Source organism: Typha latifolia, chromosome 6, assembly GCF_019914945.1.
Source record: "Typha latifolia isolate L0001 chromosome 6, TyphaL0001v2, whole genome shotgun sequence".
Classification (NCBI taxonomy): domain Eukaryota; kingdom Viridiplantae; phylum Streptophyta; class Magnoliopsida; order Poales; family Typhaceae; genus Typha; species Typha latifolia.
The window spans coordinates 713867-735504 of record NC_133091.1 but is presented as its reverse complement, the minus strand read 5'-3'; the positions used below and the strand labels follow the sequence as shown (position 1 = coordinate 735504).

Sequence of the window (21638 nt, the reverse complement as noted above, 5' to 3'; positions counted from 1 at the left end):
TTGGTCGAACATTTAGCATGTGCAATTATAGAATTAGATAATCCAGATTTGTGACATGCGTCTTTTGTTTTTGAATTATTTGGGCTCTAACTGAGCAGTGAGCACTAAGTCTCAGTAGACATAATATTTCTATTAAAAATGATATTTATCAAATTTTTAGTTTGACTCTTTTATAACCTTACATGAGGTTCTATTTTGCAAGGCTTAAAAACTTCCAAATGTAGATATGGGCCGATTAATATCATTATTTTAGAAATATTAGACTCTTACCTTTGCTGTGTGTATACAAAATCCTAGTAATCGACGTCAATCACTGAGCTGGTTTAGTCGAATCAAAGCTATTTAAATTTGGACGGTGATGAAGCCCTCCAATATTCTCTGATCAATCTTCGATCTCCACTCGCTCTCTCACCGTATAAAGAGACGCATCACTCCCATCGCTTCCTCGCCATTTCTCGGTTTCGGCGAAAGCGCTCGCTTGCTTTTCCCCTTCTAAGCTCTCGGCAAGGGAGGACGAACTCGCGCGTTGATCTCTTCTTTCGATCGAGGTAACCGAAATCGTCTATTTTCTCAAGTAGATCTGCTCGCTCCCTTCGTGGATCTGATCGATTTCGATGTTTTCTGCTCCGATCTAGTAGTATGTGAGTTGGGGATGCGGTGATGGCATCTTTTAAACAATCGTAGGCTTGATCTCTAGATCTTGGGTTGTTAGGGCTCGATCTGCGAGTTTTAAGCTGTGTTAATAGAGATTTGATCGAGTGATCCGCTTTTCGTGCGTTAACTCTCTGCTTCCCCCGGGATCGGTGCTGAACTAAGATGTAGGGCTTGTTTTGAGGCGTGATGGAAGTAATCTGATGTTCTTATTGTAAGATCTGTATTCCTAAGGCCTGAATCATTCCTTCTTTTGTTCGTGCGTTAAATTTTTTCCCCGTGAAGAATGTAAACTAGCGGAAAAGTAAGTGATCCGTGATCGAATCTTCTAATTTTAGAGTTTAATTTGATGTTGCGTCTTTTGAGAAGTATGATTTGTTTACTCTATTCCCGTGTTGCCTTGGGTTGATCCGTGACAACTCCCTTTCGTAGTTTCGTTAGCTTATCTCTAGAACTGGAGAACTTGATACTGGAAACTTCAAGCTAATGTACTAGCATTTCATTCTCAGTTTATATTTGGTCTTTGGGAGATTTGGCACTACACTTTATCTTTTGATACAACAAGGATTGTCTATTAAGTAGTTTGTTAAAGCCTGTTTTGCCTGGGCTTCGTCCATTAAGAATATCAAGTCATAATCTCACTGCATCAGTTAGCTTGTTTATGAAGATCATATACTCCATAGCCATTGTCAATTATTTGTTGGAAAATGATACCAATGCATATCTTTCAGTACTCTTCTTTCAAAGTCCCGTAGCTATGACTAACTAGACATAGAAAATATGAAACTTAAGATGAATTAATGAGCTGGTTGAAAGTTGCATAATCTTATTCACCTCAGTGCTTCAGATCCATAAGAAATGGCCGACGGTGAGGATATCCAGCCCCTTGTTTGCGACAATGGAACTGGAATGGTCAAGGTTAGTGCATCATTCTTGATCAATTTTATTTCTTAACCAAGCTTTTCTTGTATAACTCTCAATTAATGTGCATCTTTATGTTGGCTGTGTCAAATAGGCTGGATTTGCTGGTGATGATGCACCTAGGGCTGTGTTCCCCAGCATTGTAGGCCGACCTCGCCACACGGGTGTTATGGTCGGCATGGGCCAAAAGGATGCTTATGTTGGTGATGAAGCCCAGTCAAAGAGAGGTATCCTCACTCTCAAATATCCTATCGAGCATGGAATTGTTAGTAACTGGGATGACATGGAAAAAATCTGGCATCACACTTTCTACAATGAGCTTCGTGTTGCTCCAGAGGAACACCCTGTGCTCCTCACTGAGGCCCCCCTCAACCCAAAGGCAAACAGAGAAAAAATGACCCAGATCATGTTTGAGACTTTCAATGTGCCTGCTATGTATGTTGCAATTCAGGCAGTTCTTTCCCTCTATGCTAGTGGTCGTACAACTGGTAAGTTTCAGCTACCGTTCTTTTACTTAATGTAGTGATCATCTTAATTTGTCCAACTGAAGTTCTCTTGTTAATGTGCAGGTATTGTGCTTGATTCTGGTGATGGTGTGAGCCACACTGTTCCTATTTATGAAGGATATGCCCTACCTCATGCCATCCTTCGTTTGGATCTTGCTGGTCGTGATCTCACGGATTCCCTAATGAAGATCCTTACAGAAAGAGGCTATTCCTTCACCACAACTGCTGAACGGGAAATTGTAAGGGACATAAAGGAGAAGCTTGCCTATGTTGCCCTGGATTTTGAGCAAGAGCTTGAGACTGCCAAGACCAGTTCTGCTGTTGAGAAAAGCTATGAACTCCCTGACGGGCAAGTTATTACAATTGGAGCTGAGAGATTCAGGTGCCCAGAGGTCCTCTTCCAACCATCATTGATTGGCATGGAAGCTGCTGGAATTCATGAGACAACATACAACTCCATTATGAAGTGTGACGTTGATATCAGGAAAGATCTCTATGGTAACATCGTTCTGAGTGGTGGTTCAACGATGTTCCCCGGTATTGCTGATCGTATGAGCAAGGAAATAACAGCGCTTGCCCCCAGCAGCATGAAGATTAAGGTGGTCGCCCCACCTGAAAGGAAATACAGTGTCTGGATTGGTGGTTCCATCCTCGCTTCCCTCAGTACTTTCCAACAGGTGATACATTTTTTGCAAATTCACATTCTTTCTTGGCCGATATTTCGAACAATATTATCTTGGTTTTGACTAGCTGTTGCATGTATTGGACTTGCAGATGTGGATCTCCAAGGGAGAGTATGATGAATCTGGTCCATCCATCGTCCACCGGAAATGCTTCTGAGCTTTCAAGTGGTATATTATTCTCCCTCTATCATGCAGTTTATTTGTATCGCTGTAGTCTCAGTTTGGTTGAAAGTCGGTTTGCTGAAGATGTCAGATTTCCCCTTGAGATGCCTATGTACTCTGGGTTGGTAATAACCTTTTTTTTTCTTCCTGTTAGATGATGTTTTGAGATTTCGTTGCATTAGGGTTTTCAGAGTCTTCAGTGACGGTTTTTTCACGTCTACTGCTTGGTTATTGAACTTCTCAGTTTGCAAATTGTGACATGATGTCCATTTGATGTGTACTTAAATTATTGTACGGGATTATTATTGTAAGTCTAAAACTTTGCGGAAACGGATCTTAGCCTGTCCTCTGGTGATGGCCTTATTTTTATCACCCTTCTGGTTAATGCGTGTCTGTTACCCTTCTGGTTATTGTTTGATTAATTTAAGTGGATCACATCTAGTTTCAAGCAGGATACAGCAACTAAACGGTGACAGTCTTTACCTTCGAACCAACAGTTGCAGATGTGACATCTTTTGAATTGAAATACCGAGATAAATAATTTTCCCATGGATACGTATGCCCCCCATAGTCTAGAAGTTGCAAAAATTGTGATGCTTTTGATTGTCCAGCTACTCAGACTGATCCCTGCGACCAGGAAATGAGGTGGAGTATTCCTAGTTCTAAAAATTACAGAATAGTTCTCCAGACAAGAAGCATATCGTTACAGCAAAGAATGATATTTATATGCATGAGGAAGATACAATATAATAGATGGGAAGCCATCTCGATAAGAATTACCGTACCCATAACAAGGACGAGATAGAACCTGAATTGCAGTTGCTGCATATATAATTCCAACAAATATCACGCTGGAGAAAAAAAAAAAATATATATATATATATATATATATATATTTGGTACTTAAACATCATCTTGGCGCAACAGTGGTTCTGCTTCTGGAGCAGAATCTTCTCGAGCGTCCTGCTTCCACAGGCTCTGCGAAAAACTTATCTGTCTCTTTGGCGTCTGCTCTGCCGTGGGTGGCGTCTGACCATTCAATTTCTGCACATGCTGAAGGCAAACCTGTACGGCATCATGCACTCTCACGAAACACCATTCCTTGCCAATCAGGTCTATAAGACCAGACGTCGAGAGCAATAGATGAACTTGCCGATTTGGGTTGGCTACTGCAATCTGCGATGAATCAGAAATTAGGATAATGCTGCCAGTTTGCAATATTATGGGCCATTGAAGGAACACAACCTGGATCCGGCGTGCTTTGTACTCCTGATGCAAGTCCTTGAGAGCTTGAACTGCGCTAGAGTCTATGTATGTAACAGCTGAAAAATTGTATGGAGTTAGGGCTTTGTGTTGTAGATCAAACTGACTAATAAATCCCAAACTTAGGGATTTCAGAAGCAATCTTAAAAAAAAAAATATTCAGCCTAGTACACTTTTCAAACTATTTAGAGAATCAGAATCAATGTTTTTCATACAAATCTGTGACATAGGTTCTGTCTCTTGATAGTCATTTTGTATAATATTTTTGCTTTTTGGGTCTTTGGTTTCTATATGCCTTAGAGTGACGAAGACAATGATCTAAATTAGTTTTTAAGATAATACAGCTAAATGATCAAAATTGTCAGTGTTTACTAAAATTTGATAGAAAAATTAATAATTTCGCTTTAATCATAAGTACAGAAGCTGATTTAAGACTTTTTAAAATATATAGGTGTAAAATAATTTTAGGCATAAATATAAAATAGTAAAATATATTTAATCCTTAGTTATATAAAAATTTACTGAGATATTTGCATTATGCAACATCCAATTTCCTTCAGTGGAGGGTTACTGAACAACAGTTAAGACCTTGAGTTACAACTTCCATTATTACTTCCATAATTTCACCAAAGCATATAGCTTCCGCCTTCCTGTTCTCGTTCCATCATTTGCTGAAAAGTATCAGCACTCAAGTGTTTCCCTAGAAGGTTGACCACCAGCCATACAAGTTTGCTTGTGTGCGTGCCATGCAATATATTCAAATACAAAGGAATTGGTAATAAACTAATAATGATAAATCACCTACAGAGTTGTTTCAGTTTCATATGTATTTGTAAGCTTTATATATATATAACTCTAATTAGATAATTAACGATGATTTAAAAACCATATAATTTATTTAAGAGGATGCGTATGCCTGATGAAGACTTTCTGATCTATTTATAGGCTATCTGTTTTAGCGTACCGTTGTATGTACTATAAACACTATACCATGTACTAGATAGAAGTTGCCAATATTAGTTGCAAAATCCTCATCTAGATAGTTGATAGAAATTTGGACTGACATAACTAACCAGATGGGCAAAGAAAATAAAGCCCAAGTGACATCCACGGCAGGCAAGTCTTTGTTCTATAAGATCAAGTTGTAATATAAAAAGATGGAAGACTTACGTGACATCTCGATTATCACAAAATAAATCCTTCCAACATCTGGCCCACGGTTTGTGGTTGAGAGATTGAGTTCATATTCACGTAGCCTGACATAAATAGGAAAGAATAACAATACTAAACTGCAATTAAATATTTAGAAGAACGACTATGAGATGATAAAGCTCTTAAATTCAGCTACTATGGCATAGCGATTTTCAACTCTATGGAACCTGAAATAGCTTAAGCTTCACCTGTCTTTAATGTAACTTATGTTTGCAAAGTAGATTGGTGCATCAACCCGAACAACAACTATTCCACTATATGTATATGCTTCAGGATACTGCCAAATGTTCCTGTATACAGTAGTTCCAGGAAGACGTCCCAGAACAGCTGAAACAAAAGGCATAAACAGAGTAACTAGCAAAAGATCAAGATATTATTATATTTATGCATTAGAACTTCAAAACAGAGAGCCTAGCTAACATCCATATGATATTATTATATAGTTAAAAAAGACGCAAGTACAGCAATTGTCTGATATTTTGTAATCCAATCTTTTTAAGGTCAGGTTAAGAACCTATATACTTCGACAAGCTAGTATAAGGACAATTACTTAACTAACAAATAAGTTCTATGAAATTTCAATAGAAACTTTTAAGGCTGCAAAGTATCGGTTTCTTCATAAGGCCATGCATAGACACCCAAGTCATCTTGATTTAGGCAGCCTCTTTCTGGTGAAATTACTACCCTTAGCTTCGGAGAAGAACAAGGGGAGAGTACCAGAGAGGTGGGATTTGGAGGGAAAGGAAGATGAATAAGAGGACCTGGTCTTATTCCAAGCCCGACCAACTCATTAGAGCTTGTGAGTTCTAAGCTCTAACAAGGCCAACAGTCTACAAAGCACAATCAAGTTACCGAATAACATGATCATTAATGATGATATTAAATAAATTAAGAAGAAGAAAAAGTAAGTTAGACATTGATATGACAATTAAAATTGGATCCACAGTTATGCAGATGATCACTGGTACATACTGCTGCATGCACCACTAGAGTTGTAGGAAAATACATCCCGAGTTGTATGCTCACCTATATGTGGATTTGCTGATTCATGGATGACAAATGCTAGTGAGACCCCAACCTACAAAATAAAAAAGTTCATTCTAATAATAATATTATGTTACCACCAGTGAGATGCCATTAGGATAAAGGACGATATTCATTAGAAACATGTGACTTTAATTTTTGGATAAGGCATAGTCCAAGGAATTAACAATCAACCTAGATCAAGCAGGCAAGCATGCATAACAGCTACATATGTTTCAATCATAAAATAGTTTGGAAAAGGAGAGGAGGTAGGAACTAGGAAATAAAAACTAAAAATAATTGACAGAAACAAACCAATTATATTATCAATTAAAAGAGCACTTTATGTTGTGGGACTACTTTTAAGAATTTAATGCAATTCCATTGCAACATGAGCAAATATACAATAATTACTCAACACAAGTATTCAAATGTGAAATGAGAACTATGGAAAATTACTAGCTAATAAAGTGATGATACTTCTATGTGATTTAAGCTCCAGTACTACAAAATACACTGTCCAAGAAAGGTTTGAAATGTAAGTTCAAGATGACACATGACTAGATAATCATTTGGTTTATAATGCCACGAGGTTGATATCTACCTATTAGGTGTTTGCATATTTCCTTGGTAGGTTCACTTAGGTAGTGATGATTTGAAGCTCTAATGCGGCCTGTAATCCTAGTGTGGGATGAATATATAAATGGATCTTCCATGGTGAACAATCTGGCTGGTTGTCTCATTTGAACTGTGAGAGATTAGCTTCTTCCTGTGAAGAAGTTTCTCCTCCATACGTCAGACTAGTATTTGTTGTAAAAGAAGGGGCCTACAAATGCAGATAGCATCAACCAACATAACAGCACAATGAAGAAGTATTTTTCTATTTACCTTCAATTTCTTTTTCAATTATTTGTTCTACCCCTGGATTTGGATTAATACAATTTTTATTTGGGCTGTGGCTAAGCCATGTAATGTAGTGTCACCGCAGTTCATAGAAAGAAATATTGCAGTCTAATTGAGTAATATATTGGAAGAATAGAGACAAATTTAAACCTTACCCCAACAAGAACACCGATCTCAATACCAAAGATTAAGGTTGTAAGGAAAGTGATTGTCCAAAGAAGGAAATCTCTCTTATCAACACTCCACAGAAACAATGCTTCCTCATAATCCACCTAAATCACAAACATACTTGAGAAATCAGTTAAAGTTAAAAACTTCTTTTGAGAATGCCAAGACTAGTGTCTTGAAAAACAAAAGCTTTATATAGTACAGGAAGAAGACTTAATATGTTCATTAACAACTTCAGCAGATATATTTCCTTAAAATTTTTGTGTCCTTAGTCTCTAGCTGGCTTGTCGAGCTCTATGACGACTCTCTTTAGTTGGATATGCAATGAATACCAGTTCAAGCATATCTAGTCCTCGACACAGTAGCAGGTTAATGGTGGGACCTCCTTTTGTTAGAGTGCATTAAAATTAGCAGGTATATTCAGGCTTTAGATATTGTTAATATGTTAAAATGGGGTTTCCCATATGCAAGATGAGAGGATCTCGAGTTCTGAATCTACCTATATCAGGCCTTTATGTGTCAGTAAAGATTAAATTGATAAAACAGTACATCATGGAAACAGTAATATACTCATCTGCATCTCTAAACAAGACAATACTCATATGATCATTAAAATATGATGTTCTTAAGAATTCACTGCAACCAAACAGGTAAGATTGTTAAGGGTCATAATTGTAGCGTGACCTGGTATGGACCATTATGAGCTATTTCACTAACAACAGGTAATATCTACTAGTCCATGCACGGATTTAGAGGATACCACATGATAGATTAAAATTCTGCAAGCCAATGGAAGACAGCTAAACTATAGGTCATCTAATTCTTTATCCAATCTAAAACCTGGTAATCAAGGTCAGAATGAAAATTGAAGAATTAAATAAAGTGTTAAACTGTATTTATTACCTTTTGGGGGGGCACGAAAATTACACCTACTAAATGTGATAAAGTTTTTTTTCATAGAAAATGTGATACAGATCTAGTTGGCTAGGATAATGCATTTGACATATCAGATAATTCATATAGAAGAATTGGGCTGGATGCCTCAGATATTCTTACCAGGCCTATGACAGCAGAAATCACGATTGCAGCCAACGCACACTAAAACAGAAGAAAATATGTCAACACTCAACAAGAGTCATGATTGTCATAGACAGTAAGAAAAGGATCTTAGGAGTTAAACAGAAGAACAAGCAAAATGAAGACATTTTAAAATTTCAAAATCTCAAAAGCCAAAGATAGCCCATACTTTTATGAACAAAGACATTTAATATGGGAAAGCTGTACCTGAGGTATGTCAGTAAATAATGGTGTCATAAATAAAAGAGCACAACACATGATGATGCCCATTGTGATTCCTGATAATCCTGTTTGTGCGCCACTCTCATGATTTACAGCTGACCTGGAAAAGGAACCTGCATATAAATAGCAGAATACCATCTCACTGAATTTGCAGCCTGAAACCTAAGTTTAAGTATATTTATCTGAAAATGCAAAGAATTAGAAAGTTGGAAGATTGTTTTCATAAATATGTGTTAGTATCTTACCAGTAGTGGGATATGATGAGAAGAATGAACCACATATATTTGCTACACCCAGACCGAATAACTACAATGGAATGGGCACGAGATTTTCAGATGATATAGTTTCTGTCAAATGAGCAAGCAACTTGAACATGTCTTATTTGACATGAATGTGCAGTATATGTGCTATAAAGTTTTCAGATAATTACCTCTTGATTTGAGTCTAATTCATATCCATGCTTTGCCGCCAAGGCTTTAGCAATTCCCACGGATTCCTATATGCCAAAAAGAAACAAAAAAAAGGTGTTACCTGATGTGAAAAGTAAAATTTTAGTTATATCACCTTGACTGAAAAGTTCATACTAATATGGCCACTCCAGTAATAAGTGCTGCAGTTGGAATGAGAGATTTCACATGTTGAAATCCTCGAGGAATGGAGAACTTTGGCAGGCCTTGGGGTATTTCACCTACCTGAACAATAACAAAAGGTTAGGTAATTGTGTCAGTGGCACACTCTTGAATTTGCCATTTGACAAAATGGCGCAGTGTAATAAATTCCATAACTAATAAATGGCAACTATTTTTGTTGTGGGATCAAGTTGGTTTGTCATCAGCTACTCTCACTCAGAACATTACTGTCAGATCAAGGGAAAACAGGACAACCTTGGTATTGGGTATATATGGGAGTAGTAAGGCATCACGATTGTGAGCTGCGCCAAGTGACTACAAACCTGAATGTACTAGATTGTGCATACCAAGTATAAATCCACAATAATATCACAACTGAAACAATCTAGTAATTCTGAATGTTTACTTCAAATGGGTTCACATCTCACCACTGAAATTGAAGATGGATGAAATACTTTCACAAATATTGTTCCCAGTACGACTGCTGTAAGGGGCCCTGCAGCTCTTAGGTAATGCAATCTCTTTCTTGATTTCCCCTACAACATTTTAAGCATGAATAATAGCTGAGAATTTAATTATGTTAATCATCATCTCCAGATTGGACAAATGAAAGTTTATTCATGAGGAATTGAAACATAATTCCTACCAAGTGCTTCATCAGAAGAAGAATTGCAAGAAAGGTAGATCCCATCACAAATGGGGGCCAGGAGAACTACAAAAGAGAACTGCTGCCTAAGGTTAGTGAAGTGAAAGTCATCATAAGGATTCAATTATACCAAATGGATACGAAATTTAAGAAAAGAATATGGACCCAAATAAACATGCTTACAAGTAAGAAATATAACAACCATCCAGTAAGTATGAGCAAAACAGAGTATCCACATAAAAGATGTTTCTTTCTTAAAGTTTTGAACACACTAACAGATGTGAAACACACCAACTAATAGATCAAAAAAATACTTAGATAAAGTGTTTGCCATCAAAGAATAAATTCTCTGGTCAATAACAAAATGATGGCATAAAGCTGTAAACAGGAAAAGTACCTACCAAAAGTATGCAATATAAGATATTCTGCGCATTTAAATTATGACAGATAAGAGCTCATTTTAATTACTTCAGGCTCACCCTCATGAATCAGAATAAGATTTTCATCTAAAATTTAGTGTCTAGGTGGACCTAAGAAGTCAAAGAGGTATGACATTGAAATCTTTAACAAGGCAGTCATAAGATGGAAGTTGAAGAAGTTGTATTTCCGACCAAGGTAGTCTTCACAGTGTTTCTGTCCTTGCACCCCCACTGTTATGTGACAAATAATGTAACTCCATCTCATATTATTTTTGTCAAAATTTAGAAATGTGGCAACTGAAGGTTTCTTAAGGAGCAAAAGCGTGATATTCATGAGAAGCATAAATATTATCAACTTCTAAAAGAGCCTAAAGTTTAGTGGTTTACATGATAAATAACCAGACAAAAGCACAATAGACTTCAGGCACTTATAAATGGCTAGGCACCATTACGAAGAATATATAATAGAAGTACTAATTTAGTAAAGAAATGTGAAAGTGATATAATTAAAAAGCTTTAAAAAATTCTATAATTAGATAAAATGAGAACTTTATTCAAGCACTTCAAAAAGTTTGCCAACAGTACATCTGCTTATGCTGCAAGATAGCTGTGGAGGAAAAAATAAATTTATAAGGAACAATTGAATTAATAAACATTATATTTTCACAATTTTTGCATAAAACTCCTCAGAAATGAGGGTAAAGTTACATATATCTCTCCTCCGTTGATATTGCATAGGCAGGAGCCTTGTCACTGGACGCATTATAATTTTTTTTTTCATTCCTTAGCAATATGTAGAGGCATTAAAGAAGAAATTATAATATATTGGCCAGATTAATCAGTCATTTGTGAGTTACCATATGCCCAAATTTGCACATCTTAACATGAAAAATAGAATAATGAATTTCTTACCAAAATTGAAAGTAGAAAAATAATATATGAGCAGAAAAAAAGAAGATAAACTAATCAACAGGATATGAGAAGCATACCTTATCAATTCCAGCAATGATGCTTTTGATGAGTGGTATAATTTTGCTGCTTCTTTCTATCTTGTATCCCAAGAAGTATTTCACTTGAGATAAGCCAATTACAATAGCTGATGCAGTAGTGAATCCAGATATTACAGAATGGCTAATGAAACGGATCAGCCACCCAAGCCTGGAGTATGAAGGACAGAGAAAAGATTAGACAAACTTAAGTTCTTAAAATGCAATAAATTACTGTTTCAGAGACAGTTATTAGCTTCGTACAAGATTCTTTAATGAAAATGATATCCATGTCAAATGAGGACTATAAAGAATGAAATAAAAGTTGTTCAATACTATAATTACTTTATACCACAATCATAGCAGATAAGAGATTATTTCCACATTAAAACAGAATATTTGTTCAATATTCATTCCAAAAATGTTCATGCCCTACAATGAAACTACATCCTAGAAGAATCTGATTGAAATTTGATATTCTTGAAACAAAATATTTCTCTTTGAAGTTTGAACAAATTTAGTTCCAACAGGGAAGTTCTCTGCTAAAAAGATTCCAATGCTATACTTGGAAATAGTTACCCCATTGAACTTATGCTTGCAAGATTCATTGCATGAAGGATTAGATAGATATAACAATGATTAAGAGGATCAAAAGTAAATACAGTTTGGTACCTTAACAAACCCATGAGGCATTCCAATACTCCAACCATAAGTGCCAGTAGTATCGCAAGCTCCGTATACAACTCATCAGAAGAATCAACGATAGAACCAAGGACATTTGACACCAAGAGAGAAACCAGTGCCACTGGACCAATTGCTAATTGGCGTGACGACCCAAAAATAGCATACATAAATATTGGAACAAAACCTGAATCTGATAAACAAGAACAAAAGAAGAGAACCAACACAAAAAGGGTTAAGTTACACTAGCAGAAGAATTAATACAAGACTAACAGAATAAAATATTGATACTCACAAAGCCCATATATCGGATGAAGCCCTGCTAACTTTGCGTATGACATTGCCTAACAATTTCATATAAATAAGCAATCAAAAATCCCAAAGCTTTACGAGTCCAGCATTTACTTCAACCAAGATTTATATCGGACATCTCCAAGTAAATTAAACTATTAAAGAATATCTATAATTGCTATTCCCTCAATGCCACAGTTCTTTAATGTTCTCATTTCCAGTTCCTAATTTTTTGGAAAATTACTAAATCAGTACTGTGGTGTACGGCATAAAAAAGATGGAGTGCAACTATATAGCATTGATTCCATAGTTTGATTTTAATAATAATGATCCATCTGGATTAGTATGATATAGAATAACTCTCTCGGCTTGCAACTTCTGAAAATTACTCCCAATGCATTAAGCCATAAAGAGTAATATTTAGGCTAAAGTAAACAATGAAGCAAACAATGAAACTCTAATCTATTACAAAATCAAAACAAAAGGATCAACTCTACAAAGTAGCAGAAAAATAGAGATTTTTTGCTGTAAAAATTTAAGCAACAAGAACCAGCCTAAGAAGTTGCAAAACTAGGGACTGGTTTAATATCTCTTTTCTTTTCTTTTTCTCTAAATTGGGAATTCGATCAATGCAGACTCCAATAAACTTGTAATCAAACTTAGTATCTAAAGAGTCCCAACTCTTTCCATTTATTCCTCACAGCAAACTAGTTTGTACTACTATCACTTCCTAAATTACATAGATCAAGTTCTCAACTAATAGAGCAAAAAGTACTTGGACAACTTTTGGACAATCCAGACAAATCGATGCTCTTTAAGAAACCCTAGCTCCGATTTGTTTGAGGCAAAACTTCGTCGAATCAAATCAAGAGAGCATGGGAAGATATGGGAGGAGCACCTGAGGGACGAGCATGACGCCGACGGTGATGCCGGCCATGAGATCGGCTTGGAGGTACTCCCTCCACCGGTACGTTCGCATCCATCGGAAGCAAGGAAGGAAGAGCTCAACCCACTCGATCGCGGCCATGCTCCGGAGCCTAGCAGCCCACCTCGCCGAGAGGGGCGTCGATGGCGGCGGAGTTGACGACGGCGACGGCTGCTGAAGAGGTATCACCCTCACCGTCCGGCTTACGCCGGCGACGGAGGCCATGTCGGTTGTGCTCGACGAGGCGTATGACAACCTCTTCATTTCGCCGTTTCTTTCAATCCCCGAATCACGACGCTAATACGACCAACAGCGTGGCCGTGGAATAACTAATCCCGGACGGCTAAGCTATCTTAAGTAATACTAGGAGTACCCAGGAAAATCCTCACCAATGTTATTCACAATTAAAATTTCTTAGATGACGCGATAATTTATATTTCACATTGCTGCCAAAGGTCTACAATTTTATTGAAGGTAAAATTGCAAACGTTGGCTACCTAATATTAGCCACCTTATCATAGTTATGAATAATATAATTGGGAATCTAGCAAAACCCTCAGACATTTTCCTTATTGTAAACAGAAAACGTTCTGAAATTGTAGACACCAATGAATGGATGCACCTGGACGGGTTCCCGGGATAATATTGCATGTGGATTAAATGGGATCTTGGTGAATGAGTCATCCTGGTGCATAGAAAAGGAATCGTTTTTTGGCTTCCTTTGGACGTCAGATCCGAATCGGAGGGTGATGAGTTGTTTATTTTTTGCGGATTTTTGCTAGCCACAAATTACGAACGGGCAGCCGACTTTGGACACGTATATCATCCCCTGGTGACGGAGAAATGCTACGTTATGCTTCATAAGATAACTGAGTTAACTATTTGTTCTATTTCATTTGATTAGGTGACTTATATCATTTGGTGAAAATGATTCGGATGGAGTTACGGCTCGCAAGAATTTTTTAGATAAATATACTAATATATGTTTTGAGGCTTTCAAACTTGGTTCTGAACTATGCCATCTTTGTGAACTCCGGATAGACTTGATTCCTCGAGTGAGGAGAGCTTTGAGGCCCAGCAGGGTTTAGGCTACCAGCCAATTGGGATACTTACAAGTAAAATGCTCGTACTAGATAACTATATGTATACAATGTTACATGTCATCAAAGCATTCTTAAAATTTCAATACTAACTGCAGTGAGTTGTCGCAGTAAATACTTATACATAAACCTCAGACTACGTATCATGGGCTTGAGCGTGCTCAGGCCGGTGAGTGAACTCATAGTCAAGGTGGACAAAGGCTCGCTCAATGTCCGGTAGCTGCTCGAGTTTCTCTTGCAGTGCTTCTCCGATGTCGTGGGCTTCTCGCAGCGGCATCTCTGATGGCAAGACGATGTCCACCTCGACGAAGTAGTGCGAGCCAAATGTGTAGGCTCGCACGGTGTCGATGTGCCTTATGGCCTTGTGGTGATTCCAGCAGAGGTATGTCAGTTTCTGTAGGTATTCTGGTGCTGCAGATCGGCCTACCAAGGAGTTGACATTTTCCAGCACAGTCATTGACCATGTTCTGATGGTGTACAATGCCAGCTGCAATGAGAGGCAGCTGCTAGTATCAGTATCAGTTTGAAGCAAGCATTAATAATAACTGCAGGAGTTACGGAGACAAAAAAAAACATCAACCAATTTATGCGTCTATTTGATGGTACATAGAAGTTGTCCAATAATTTTTAGGTTCATCATGTGAAAGTAGAAGAGTGTAACCAGGTGGAGATGATTGCATCTTGACTTACAATAATTGCACCAACAGGATCGATCCAACCTTGGACATAATTCGCAAGAAGTGCTGCCACAAGGCCGATGAGGTTGGTGATAACATCAAAGAAGTGGTCTTGTGCATAAGCCTTGACGATTTCATTAGTGAATGACCGACAGTAGACAACCAGAACGAGTTTCACCAATGTCACAGATAGCATGATCTCTACCACCCACTTCTCTTGCTCCTTCGTCAAGCTGAACTCTTCTTCCTGCATTTTGCAATCATTTGACGTGTGTAAGCATTAAAAGTATTGCCAGAATATTAGAAGTTCAAGCACTCTTTGCTGTTCAAGTGAGCAATATAGCAATCAGCAGTTGGCAACATTATATTCTAATGATTACATGCTATAAGTGGAGATAGAGATGGTTAATTTTGTCCAAAACAATAACTTCTTATATGCGAAGGGTAAAGAAACCGGTTCTACATCTTTAAGAGGTGGAAGATGTAAGCATAGTTAAGTGAAGTTTACAAAAACTAAAAGATGCACCAAGTTTCAGAAAAGGGATGAATATGCTTGTGTGTCGGCAAGCAAACGTATTTACTTACATCAGAAGCCAAAGAGCGAACTGACTCTAAGATTATTTGGAGACCCAGTGTTGCCATAACAGATGCAAAAACAAGGATTCCCTGCACAAAGCATTCACTTTTGAGTATGATGACAGATAAATAAAACAAGTACAGAGGAAATAATAAAATTACTACTGTGTAAACAGTTGTAACTTGTATTGGAACAGGAACAAGAATAAGGCACAAGAATGTATATGCTTGTGCATCAAAAGTTCAAAACTATCCATTTTCTTATTTCTACGGTAATGTTAAACTAGTGGAAAGATGATTTAAAAATGACCTACCTTATCTAGAAAAACAAATGTCTCTTTCCCATTTTGTACTCTGCTTCGTGTTTGCTTGTCATTTTCACACTACTATTTTCATTTCAATTCCCGCATATCTTTTAGCAAATCACAAAAAGCCATCCTACTCGACTGTTTTTTGAAAACCATAATAACAAATGCAGAGGTCCCTCATGGTGCCTTTTGAGTTCTATCAAAGGTGCAGGGGAAGAATTAAAAAAATTAATCAAAGGATAGGGTGCCAAGCAGCATAAACATGAGTGTAGAAAATTCTAAAATCAAAGGAAAGGAGTTAGTTCACATGTGCTCATTTCAACAACCCACAGAAAATGATTGTATGTTGCTATGCTACAGAATAAAAATGCATGACACCAGATTATTGAAAAACTTTGCTTTCAATTATATTGTAATACAAAGATAAACAAACTTTACAGCATTGAGTAAGCATATCAATATTAATCAATGAAAAGAAATAAGATCTTGAAAGAACAACAATCAAAAGAGGCCTGTGATTTGTTTTGAATCACTGAAAGAGAAACTCACCAAGGGCTGCATACGTCGTTTCCCAATGGGATATTGATAAGGATTTGGTGTTTGCATAGAGAAGGCAGTAAACCACAGGATAAACCCTGATAACAGATCAAGGAGAGAATCCAATGTAGATGCAATAATGGCTAATGAACCACTCCTTACAGAAGCATAAACTTTTGCAGCAAAGAGAACCATGTTCGCAGTATTTGATAATCGGATGGCTGTTGTCTCACTTCTCGCAATTCTTTGACGCTCTTCCTGCATGACTCAATCATTTTACTAAATGATAGAAAGAAAAAGAAATTTTCTTTCACCCCCTACTTACAGGCTTACAGCCTAAAGAAATATACGGCCAACCTTTGACATTCCAGGAAGGAAACCCCGTTCTGTCAATGTATCCATTTCATTAAATCCCTCCAGCATTTCCACCTGCTGCTGATAGTACTCAGCCACAACGTCCCCAGTACCTATAGGCATTATGTACAATAAGGAAGTAATATTGGCGTTCCATCATAAATAAATTAGGTATGACCAAGGGTAGTAAAAGCTAAGAGATTTTCCCATTAGTAGATCTTCCAAGAGAAGAACATATGATGTACAAAATTCAATGAGAAAACCAAAGACTGAACTCAGTTCCTCGAAGAAAGCCACCAATTGAAATTGTTTACAACTCCAAACATGTCGCAGCAATCTCTCAACCAAAAGAGAGAAAGAAGGAAAGGAAATTGGGGAAAACATTGTCTAATCCAGACATATACAGGAAGGTTTAGTAACCAATTATTAGGTAATTTATGTTCTATAAAATGTTAGAAAAGCATTAACTAGAGAAATAATAAGACAACCTGTTTTCCAAATTAAGACTAGTAAAAGTCTAATACTCTCAATCATATTATACAAATCATGAGCAAAGAATAAGACAACACAATAATGAGAGCATAGAAAATTGTATCTCCTGCTTTCCAAATTAAGTTTATTAATTGGTAAAATATCATTTCCTGTTACTAAAAGTCTAAAACCCCTACAGAAAATACTATGAAATCAACCAAACCATGCTCTGTCTTACAACATATCAAACGTCCGTGATGTTCCGATAACCATTTCAGCGCACTACTTCATCTCCTAATATATCCAATATTTTTTGTATAGCAGGACAAAAAGAACAAAAATATTCATCTATACAAAGGTTCATATGCCAAAGCAGAGCAACCAAAGGGCTTTGAAAAAAACATCGGAAAAGAAACTAGAACGCAGAAACACGAGCGATCGATCGACGATACTTAACTAAACAACGAAGAAAAGTTAATCATACAGAATATTTTTCTCCTCGTTTTGCTCTTTGGAGAAAAGATAGACCGCAGATATGACAGATGAGATGCATTGGAAGAATAAGTAGGAGATAAAGAGAGAGACCTAATACGCCGAGGCAATCATGGAAGCCACGAGGTGGCTTTTCCTGGTGATCCGACCGCCGGAAGTCGTCAAAGTTGAGCCGCCACGACGGCTCCCGCTCCCCGGACTCCGGCAAGAGGAGCTCCTCTCCCTCGGCGTCCTCGCCCGACATCGTCGGCTCCATCATCTCCTTCGGCGGCGTCGCCGAGTTGCTCCAAACCCTAGAACTAAATCGAGAAAGGAGGCGGACAGGGCAAGAGAGTGAGAGAGAGAGAGAGAGCCTACAACTAAGAACTCGAAGGACGTTCTGCTCTCGCCGCGGCCGGATTAATAAAAGGGCTTTTTGCGTATATATCCCTTCAAAATCCCTTATTTGCATGTGAGTACCTTTTAAACTCGATGTTGACATCACACCTTAATCCTAAAATCTATTGATTGATATTCTTAATATAAATCCTGGTTTAATTACCGATAAACAAATCATGTATCTCTTATTTAAGCATGAGGTGTAATATATAAATGTCAGTTCCTTAGGGGTACATAAGCAAAAAGACTCGGAAGATACTTGGATCGACGAGCCATGGAGAATCGCCCAATGCAGGCGGCTCGTATCTGGTGAAGCTTACGTGGAGGCAATCGATCGGTGGGACCCCTTTATCTTTGGTGACCCGAGTCCGTTTCAGTATCGCGGGGCCCAACCGGTGAGCCGCCCTGCGGCTGCACTACTGCAGCCATGAGTGGATTGGATGGCTCACCGAGTGGTCCGAATCGAAGGGGTTATCCGCCACGCGTCAGATTTTGATTCGTTGTCATGGGCCCCGGAAAGGTTGTCTCGTGCTTCCGTAACGTGAGGAGTTTGGTTTGTGTGGTTGGTGGGGACGTTTGGGGTCCACCAAAACAGTCCAAACACAGTATAATGATTGAGATTTTTTTATATATAAAAAAAAATTAATTACATTTTGCCTCCTCAAGTATCATTTTGCTCTCATATACTATAAAAATATATAAATATCTCAAACTTTTAAAAAGCTACAACTAAACTCGTTTGTTAGTCCTCCGTGAGTTTAAAAAGCATGTAAATAGTATTTTATTTTTAAATAGATAAAATTACTCTCGTGAATAAAAAAATATTTTTAGATAATTTTTCTCTCATCCCTTTCTTACAATAAATCACAAAGTCATTATACTCTTTTTTTCCCTAAGTCCCCGTAAAATTTTTCATCCCATCTCTCTGTATCTTTTCTACATCGCTTCTAATACAAACAACAACACCACCAAATACCCCACATATCTAGCGTCTTATGTCTTCTCCGATGCTTGAGATACTTTTGACATTCTTTAAAATTGAAAGAAAGATTCTACATATGATATGAGTGAAATGAAAAGGGAAAAAGATATATGAAGAAGAATAAGTTTCTCCTTGTAGGTAATGGTTAATATGTAATTTTATATTATCAACTAATAAATAATAATATTTTCCTTTAATAATAGAGAGATAGAAAAGTAATTTTATAGAATTTATTAACAACGTCTAAGGGTTATAGTTTTCAGAAATCCAAAAGCTATTTATACACTTATATAGTACATGAGAGGTAAAATAATATCAGGTCAAAGTTTAAGAGGCAAAGTGTAATTAAGCCTATAAAAAAAATATCATATTATGCCAAACTTTATACAAAGTTAGAAGAAAAACTTTCATACTAAGTACACTCAAAACTTAAGTAGTCAACAGCAAGATTGATTTCTCTATAAAATTAGTTAACTTTATAATTTTAATAATTACTAAAGTTTCAAAATTTAGATAAGCAGCACTGAATCAGATTGAGAGCCAAACATGATAATTCTATGAAATTGAATATTAAGAAATGCCTCCCTGGTAGCTACCGCTTTCACAACTAGAGATGAATTTTTTTTAAGAGAAGCAATATCCAATACTTTTTAGTCAATTTGTTTTTTAGCTCATTATGGATTAATTGCTATCACATAATCTTATTAAATTAAGCTCAATCTTAAACTTGCTTATTAATTTTTTGGATACTTACCACCATATTTCCTAATTTTCTTTTGTGGCCTCTGTTTTCCACTGCTTTAAGAAAGCTAATTAATAAACATGCGAATTAGTTGGTTAATCTTAGAAGAAAATGGTAGCTGTTCTCGGTGTGGGTTAATTTAATAAATATTATTTTTAAACTTTAATCATTAATTAGATATTCTGTTAATTTGAGTGATATAGTTGCCCCTTCAAAATGGAAACTTAGACACGCATTTGAATTTCGCAATCAACCCAAAGCAATGACAGATGCACAAAAGAGCACTTGAAATTGGAGTTCTTTCTATTTTCCAAACCCATTTGACAATTATTTATTATTATACCTTATAATTTTGTTCCTAAAATTTTAATTTAAATATAATTATGACATAATTAAGACTATAGAGGAGTGAAATAAATATATATATCTATCCACAAAAGCTACAATATAATTTCCCCAACTCAGTGATAAGAGCTAAGACCGACGCGTATTGTTAGTAACATATCGGAGGATCTGAACAACACTGGAACTAAAAGTAACGAAATAAATTAAAGGGATTCTTTAATCCAGGTTAAAAAGGCAGTATACTACAATAAACCGAACCGAACCGAACCGAACCAAAATCCATCAATGTGCTTCCAGAACATAGGAAGAAAACAAAAGATCACAGCTTGTTAGACGCTCAAGAGCTGGTGAATTTGGTGACGGCTTTGGTGCCCTCGGAGACAGCGTGCTTGGCAAGCTCACCGGGGAGCACGAGACGAACGGAGGTCTGGATCTCGCGAGACGTAATGGTGGGCTTCTTGTTGTAGCGGGCGAGGCGGGAAGCCTCTTGGGCGAGCTTCTCGAAGATGTCGTTGATGAAGGAGTTCATGATGCCCATGGCCTTGCTGCTGATGCCGATGTCAGGGTGGACCTGCTTTAACACCTTGAAGATGTAGATCTTGTACGTCTCGATGTTCTTCTTCGCCTTCTTCTTCTTCTTCTTGTCGCCCGACGCCGACTCCTTCGAGGGGAGTCGCTTCTCCGCCTTGGGCTTCTTCTCCGCGGGGGCCTTCTCCGCCACCGTCTTCTTCTCCTTCTCCTCCGCTGGTTTCTTCTCCGCGGGCTTCTTCTCGGCCTTGGGCGCCATTAGAGATCGACTGACGACGAATAGATCGGGAGGGAAACAGAGATTTCGATTGAGATGCAGAGGAATGGTTAGTTTGGTTCATTATTTATAAGGAAATAGGCATGGATTCTAATTAGTTGAAAAATGTGATGCACGGATCGATGACATGGCTCTGCAATAGCCGTTGCTTTTGGGAACGATTAACGGCTAGGATTTGGTGAGTCGCGGATTGCTGAGGTGGACACAATAACCTAGTAATTTAATCGATGGTCGAGCCCAACTACAACTAGGATTCATCACGTTCAAAAGTTATCTCGAACCCTCAAGCTTGGTCATTGTGGAACTAGGTACAATATTAATTTAATTAAATCCGAAACTTATTATTGGATTTTAAAACCACACAGCTACTGATAAAAAAATGAAGTTAGTCAGGTACCTCAAATTTGACTCTGAATCTAAATAATTACTATAAAAAATTATTAAGTAATTTGATAACGGTTTAGTATAGTGATTAAAGCTCAGTGGAAGTCTAAATATTTTTA

The 21638-nt window shown here is 37.3% G+C and overlaps 4 protein-coding genes across 6 annotated transcripts; 1 reads left to right on the top strand and 3 right to left on the bottom strand.

The window, feature by feature from the left end:
* Window positions 1-172: 172 nt before the first annotated feature.
* LOC140790078 (actin-7-like) lies at window positions 173-3253 on the top strand. Of its 2 annotated transcripts, none has more exons than XM_073139996.1 (5): window positions 173-548; window positions 1499-1569; window positions 1667-2060; window positions 2142-2755; window positions 2853-3253. In XM_073139996.1, exons 2-5 carry the CDS (start codon window positions 1510-1512, stop codon window positions 2916-2918), a joined length of 1134 nt encoding a protein of 377 aa, XP_072996097.1. In that variant the 5' UTR covers window positions 173-548; window positions 1499-1509; the 3' UTR covers window positions 2919-3253. The 2 variants fall into 2 exon arrangements, with proteins under 2 accessions (XP_072996097.1, XP_072996098.1); XM_073139997.1 differs by having other exon boundaries at window positions 238-548; window positions 1491-1569.
* A 368-nt stretch (window positions 3254-3621) lies between these two features.
* LOC140790077 (sulfate transporter 4.1, chloroplastic-like) lies at window positions 3622-13720 on the bottom strand. 2 transcript variants are annotated; one of them, XM_073139993.1, is made up of 17 exons: window positions 13342-13720; window positions 12448-12496; window positions 12144-12345; window positions 11475-11643; window positions 10067-10132; window positions 9849-9956; window positions 9376-9483; window positions 9222-9287; window positions 9037-9097; window positions 8777-8904; window positions 8549-8590; window positions 7480-7596; window positions 6425-6476; window positions 5587-5725; window positions 5357-5442; window positions 4169-4245; window positions 3622-4099 (listed from the first exon to the last, which is right to left on the bottom strand). In XM_073139993.1, exons 1-17 carry the CDS (start codon window positions 13630-13632, stop codon window positions 3827-3829), a joined length of 2034 nt encoding a protein of 677 aa, XP_072996094.1. In that variant the 5' UTR covers window positions 13633-13720; the 3' UTR covers window positions 3622-3826. The 2 variants fall into 2 exon arrangements, with proteins under 2 accessions (XP_072996094.1, XP_072996095.1); XM_073139994.1 differs by lacking the exon at window positions 12448-12496 and having other exon boundaries at window positions 13342-13559.
* Window positions 13721-14477: 757 nt separating this feature from the next.
* On the bottom strand, window positions 14478-18274 carry LOC140790647 (metal tolerance protein 5-like). Its single transcript, XM_073140811.1, has 6 exons — window positions 17977-18274; window positions 16924-17033; window positions 16579-16824; window positions 15731-15811; window positions 15159-15392; window positions 14478-14955 (listed from the first exon to the last, which is right to left on the bottom strand). Exons 1-6 carry the CDS (start codon window positions 18140-18142, stop codon window positions 14605-14607), a joined length of 1188 nt encoding a protein of 395 aa, XP_072996912.1. The 5' UTR covers window positions 18143-18274; the 3' UTR covers window positions 14478-14604.
* Window positions 18275-20509: 2235 nt separating this feature from the next.
* Window positions 20510-21189, bottom strand: LOC140790865 (histone H2B-like). Its single transcript, XM_073141163.1, has one exon. The coding sequence runs from the start codon at window positions 21115-21117 to the stop codon at window positions 20668-20670; it is 450 nt and encodes a 149-aa protein (XP_072997264.1). The 5' UTR covers window positions 21118-21189; the 3' UTR covers window positions 20510-20667.
* Between the last annotated feature and the right edge of the window lie 449 nt (window positions 21190-21638).

Coding starts and splice junctions, on each gene's coding strand:
- LOC140790078 (XM_073139996.1), top strand. CDS start 1,510: ATGGCCGACGGTGAGGATATCCAGCCCCTTGTTTGCGACAATGGAACT. Junction 1,570..1,666: donor ATGGAACTGGAATGGTCAAG/GTTAGTGCATCA, acceptor TGTGTCAAATAG/GCTGGATTTGCTGGTGATGA. Junction 2,756..2,852: donor CCCTCAGTACTTTCCAACAG/GTGATACATTTT, acceptor TTGGACTTGCAG/ATGTGGATCTCCAAGGGAGA.
- LOC140790077 (XM_073139993.1), bottom strand. CDS start 13,632: ATGAAGAGGTTGTCATACGCCTCGTCGAGCACAACCGACATGGCCTCC. Junction 11,644..12,143: donor TGCCTCATGGGTTTGTTAAG/GTACCAAACTGT, acceptor TTCATACTCCAG/GCTTGGGTGGCTGATCCGTT. Junction 8,591..8,776: donor TATTTACTGACATACCTCAG/GTACAGCTTTCC, acceptor CTTCTGTTTTAG/TGTGCGTTGGCTGCAATCGT.
- LOC140790647 (XM_073140811.1), bottom strand. CDS start 18,142: ATGATGGAGCCGACGATGTCGGGCGAGGACGCCGAGGGAGAGGAGCTC. Junction 16,825..16,923: donor TCCTTCCTGGAATGTCAAAG/GTTGGCCGTATA, acceptor TGAGTCATGCAG/GAAGAGCGTCAAAGAATTGC. Junction 15,812..16,578: donor AACGACGTATGCAGCCCTTG/GTGAGTTTCTCT, acceptor TGCTTTGTGCAG/GGAATCCTTGTTTTTGCATC.
- LOC140790865 (XM_073141163.1), bottom strand. CDS start 21,117: ATGGCGCCCAAGGCCGAGAAGAAGCCCGCGGAGAAGAAACCAGCGGAG.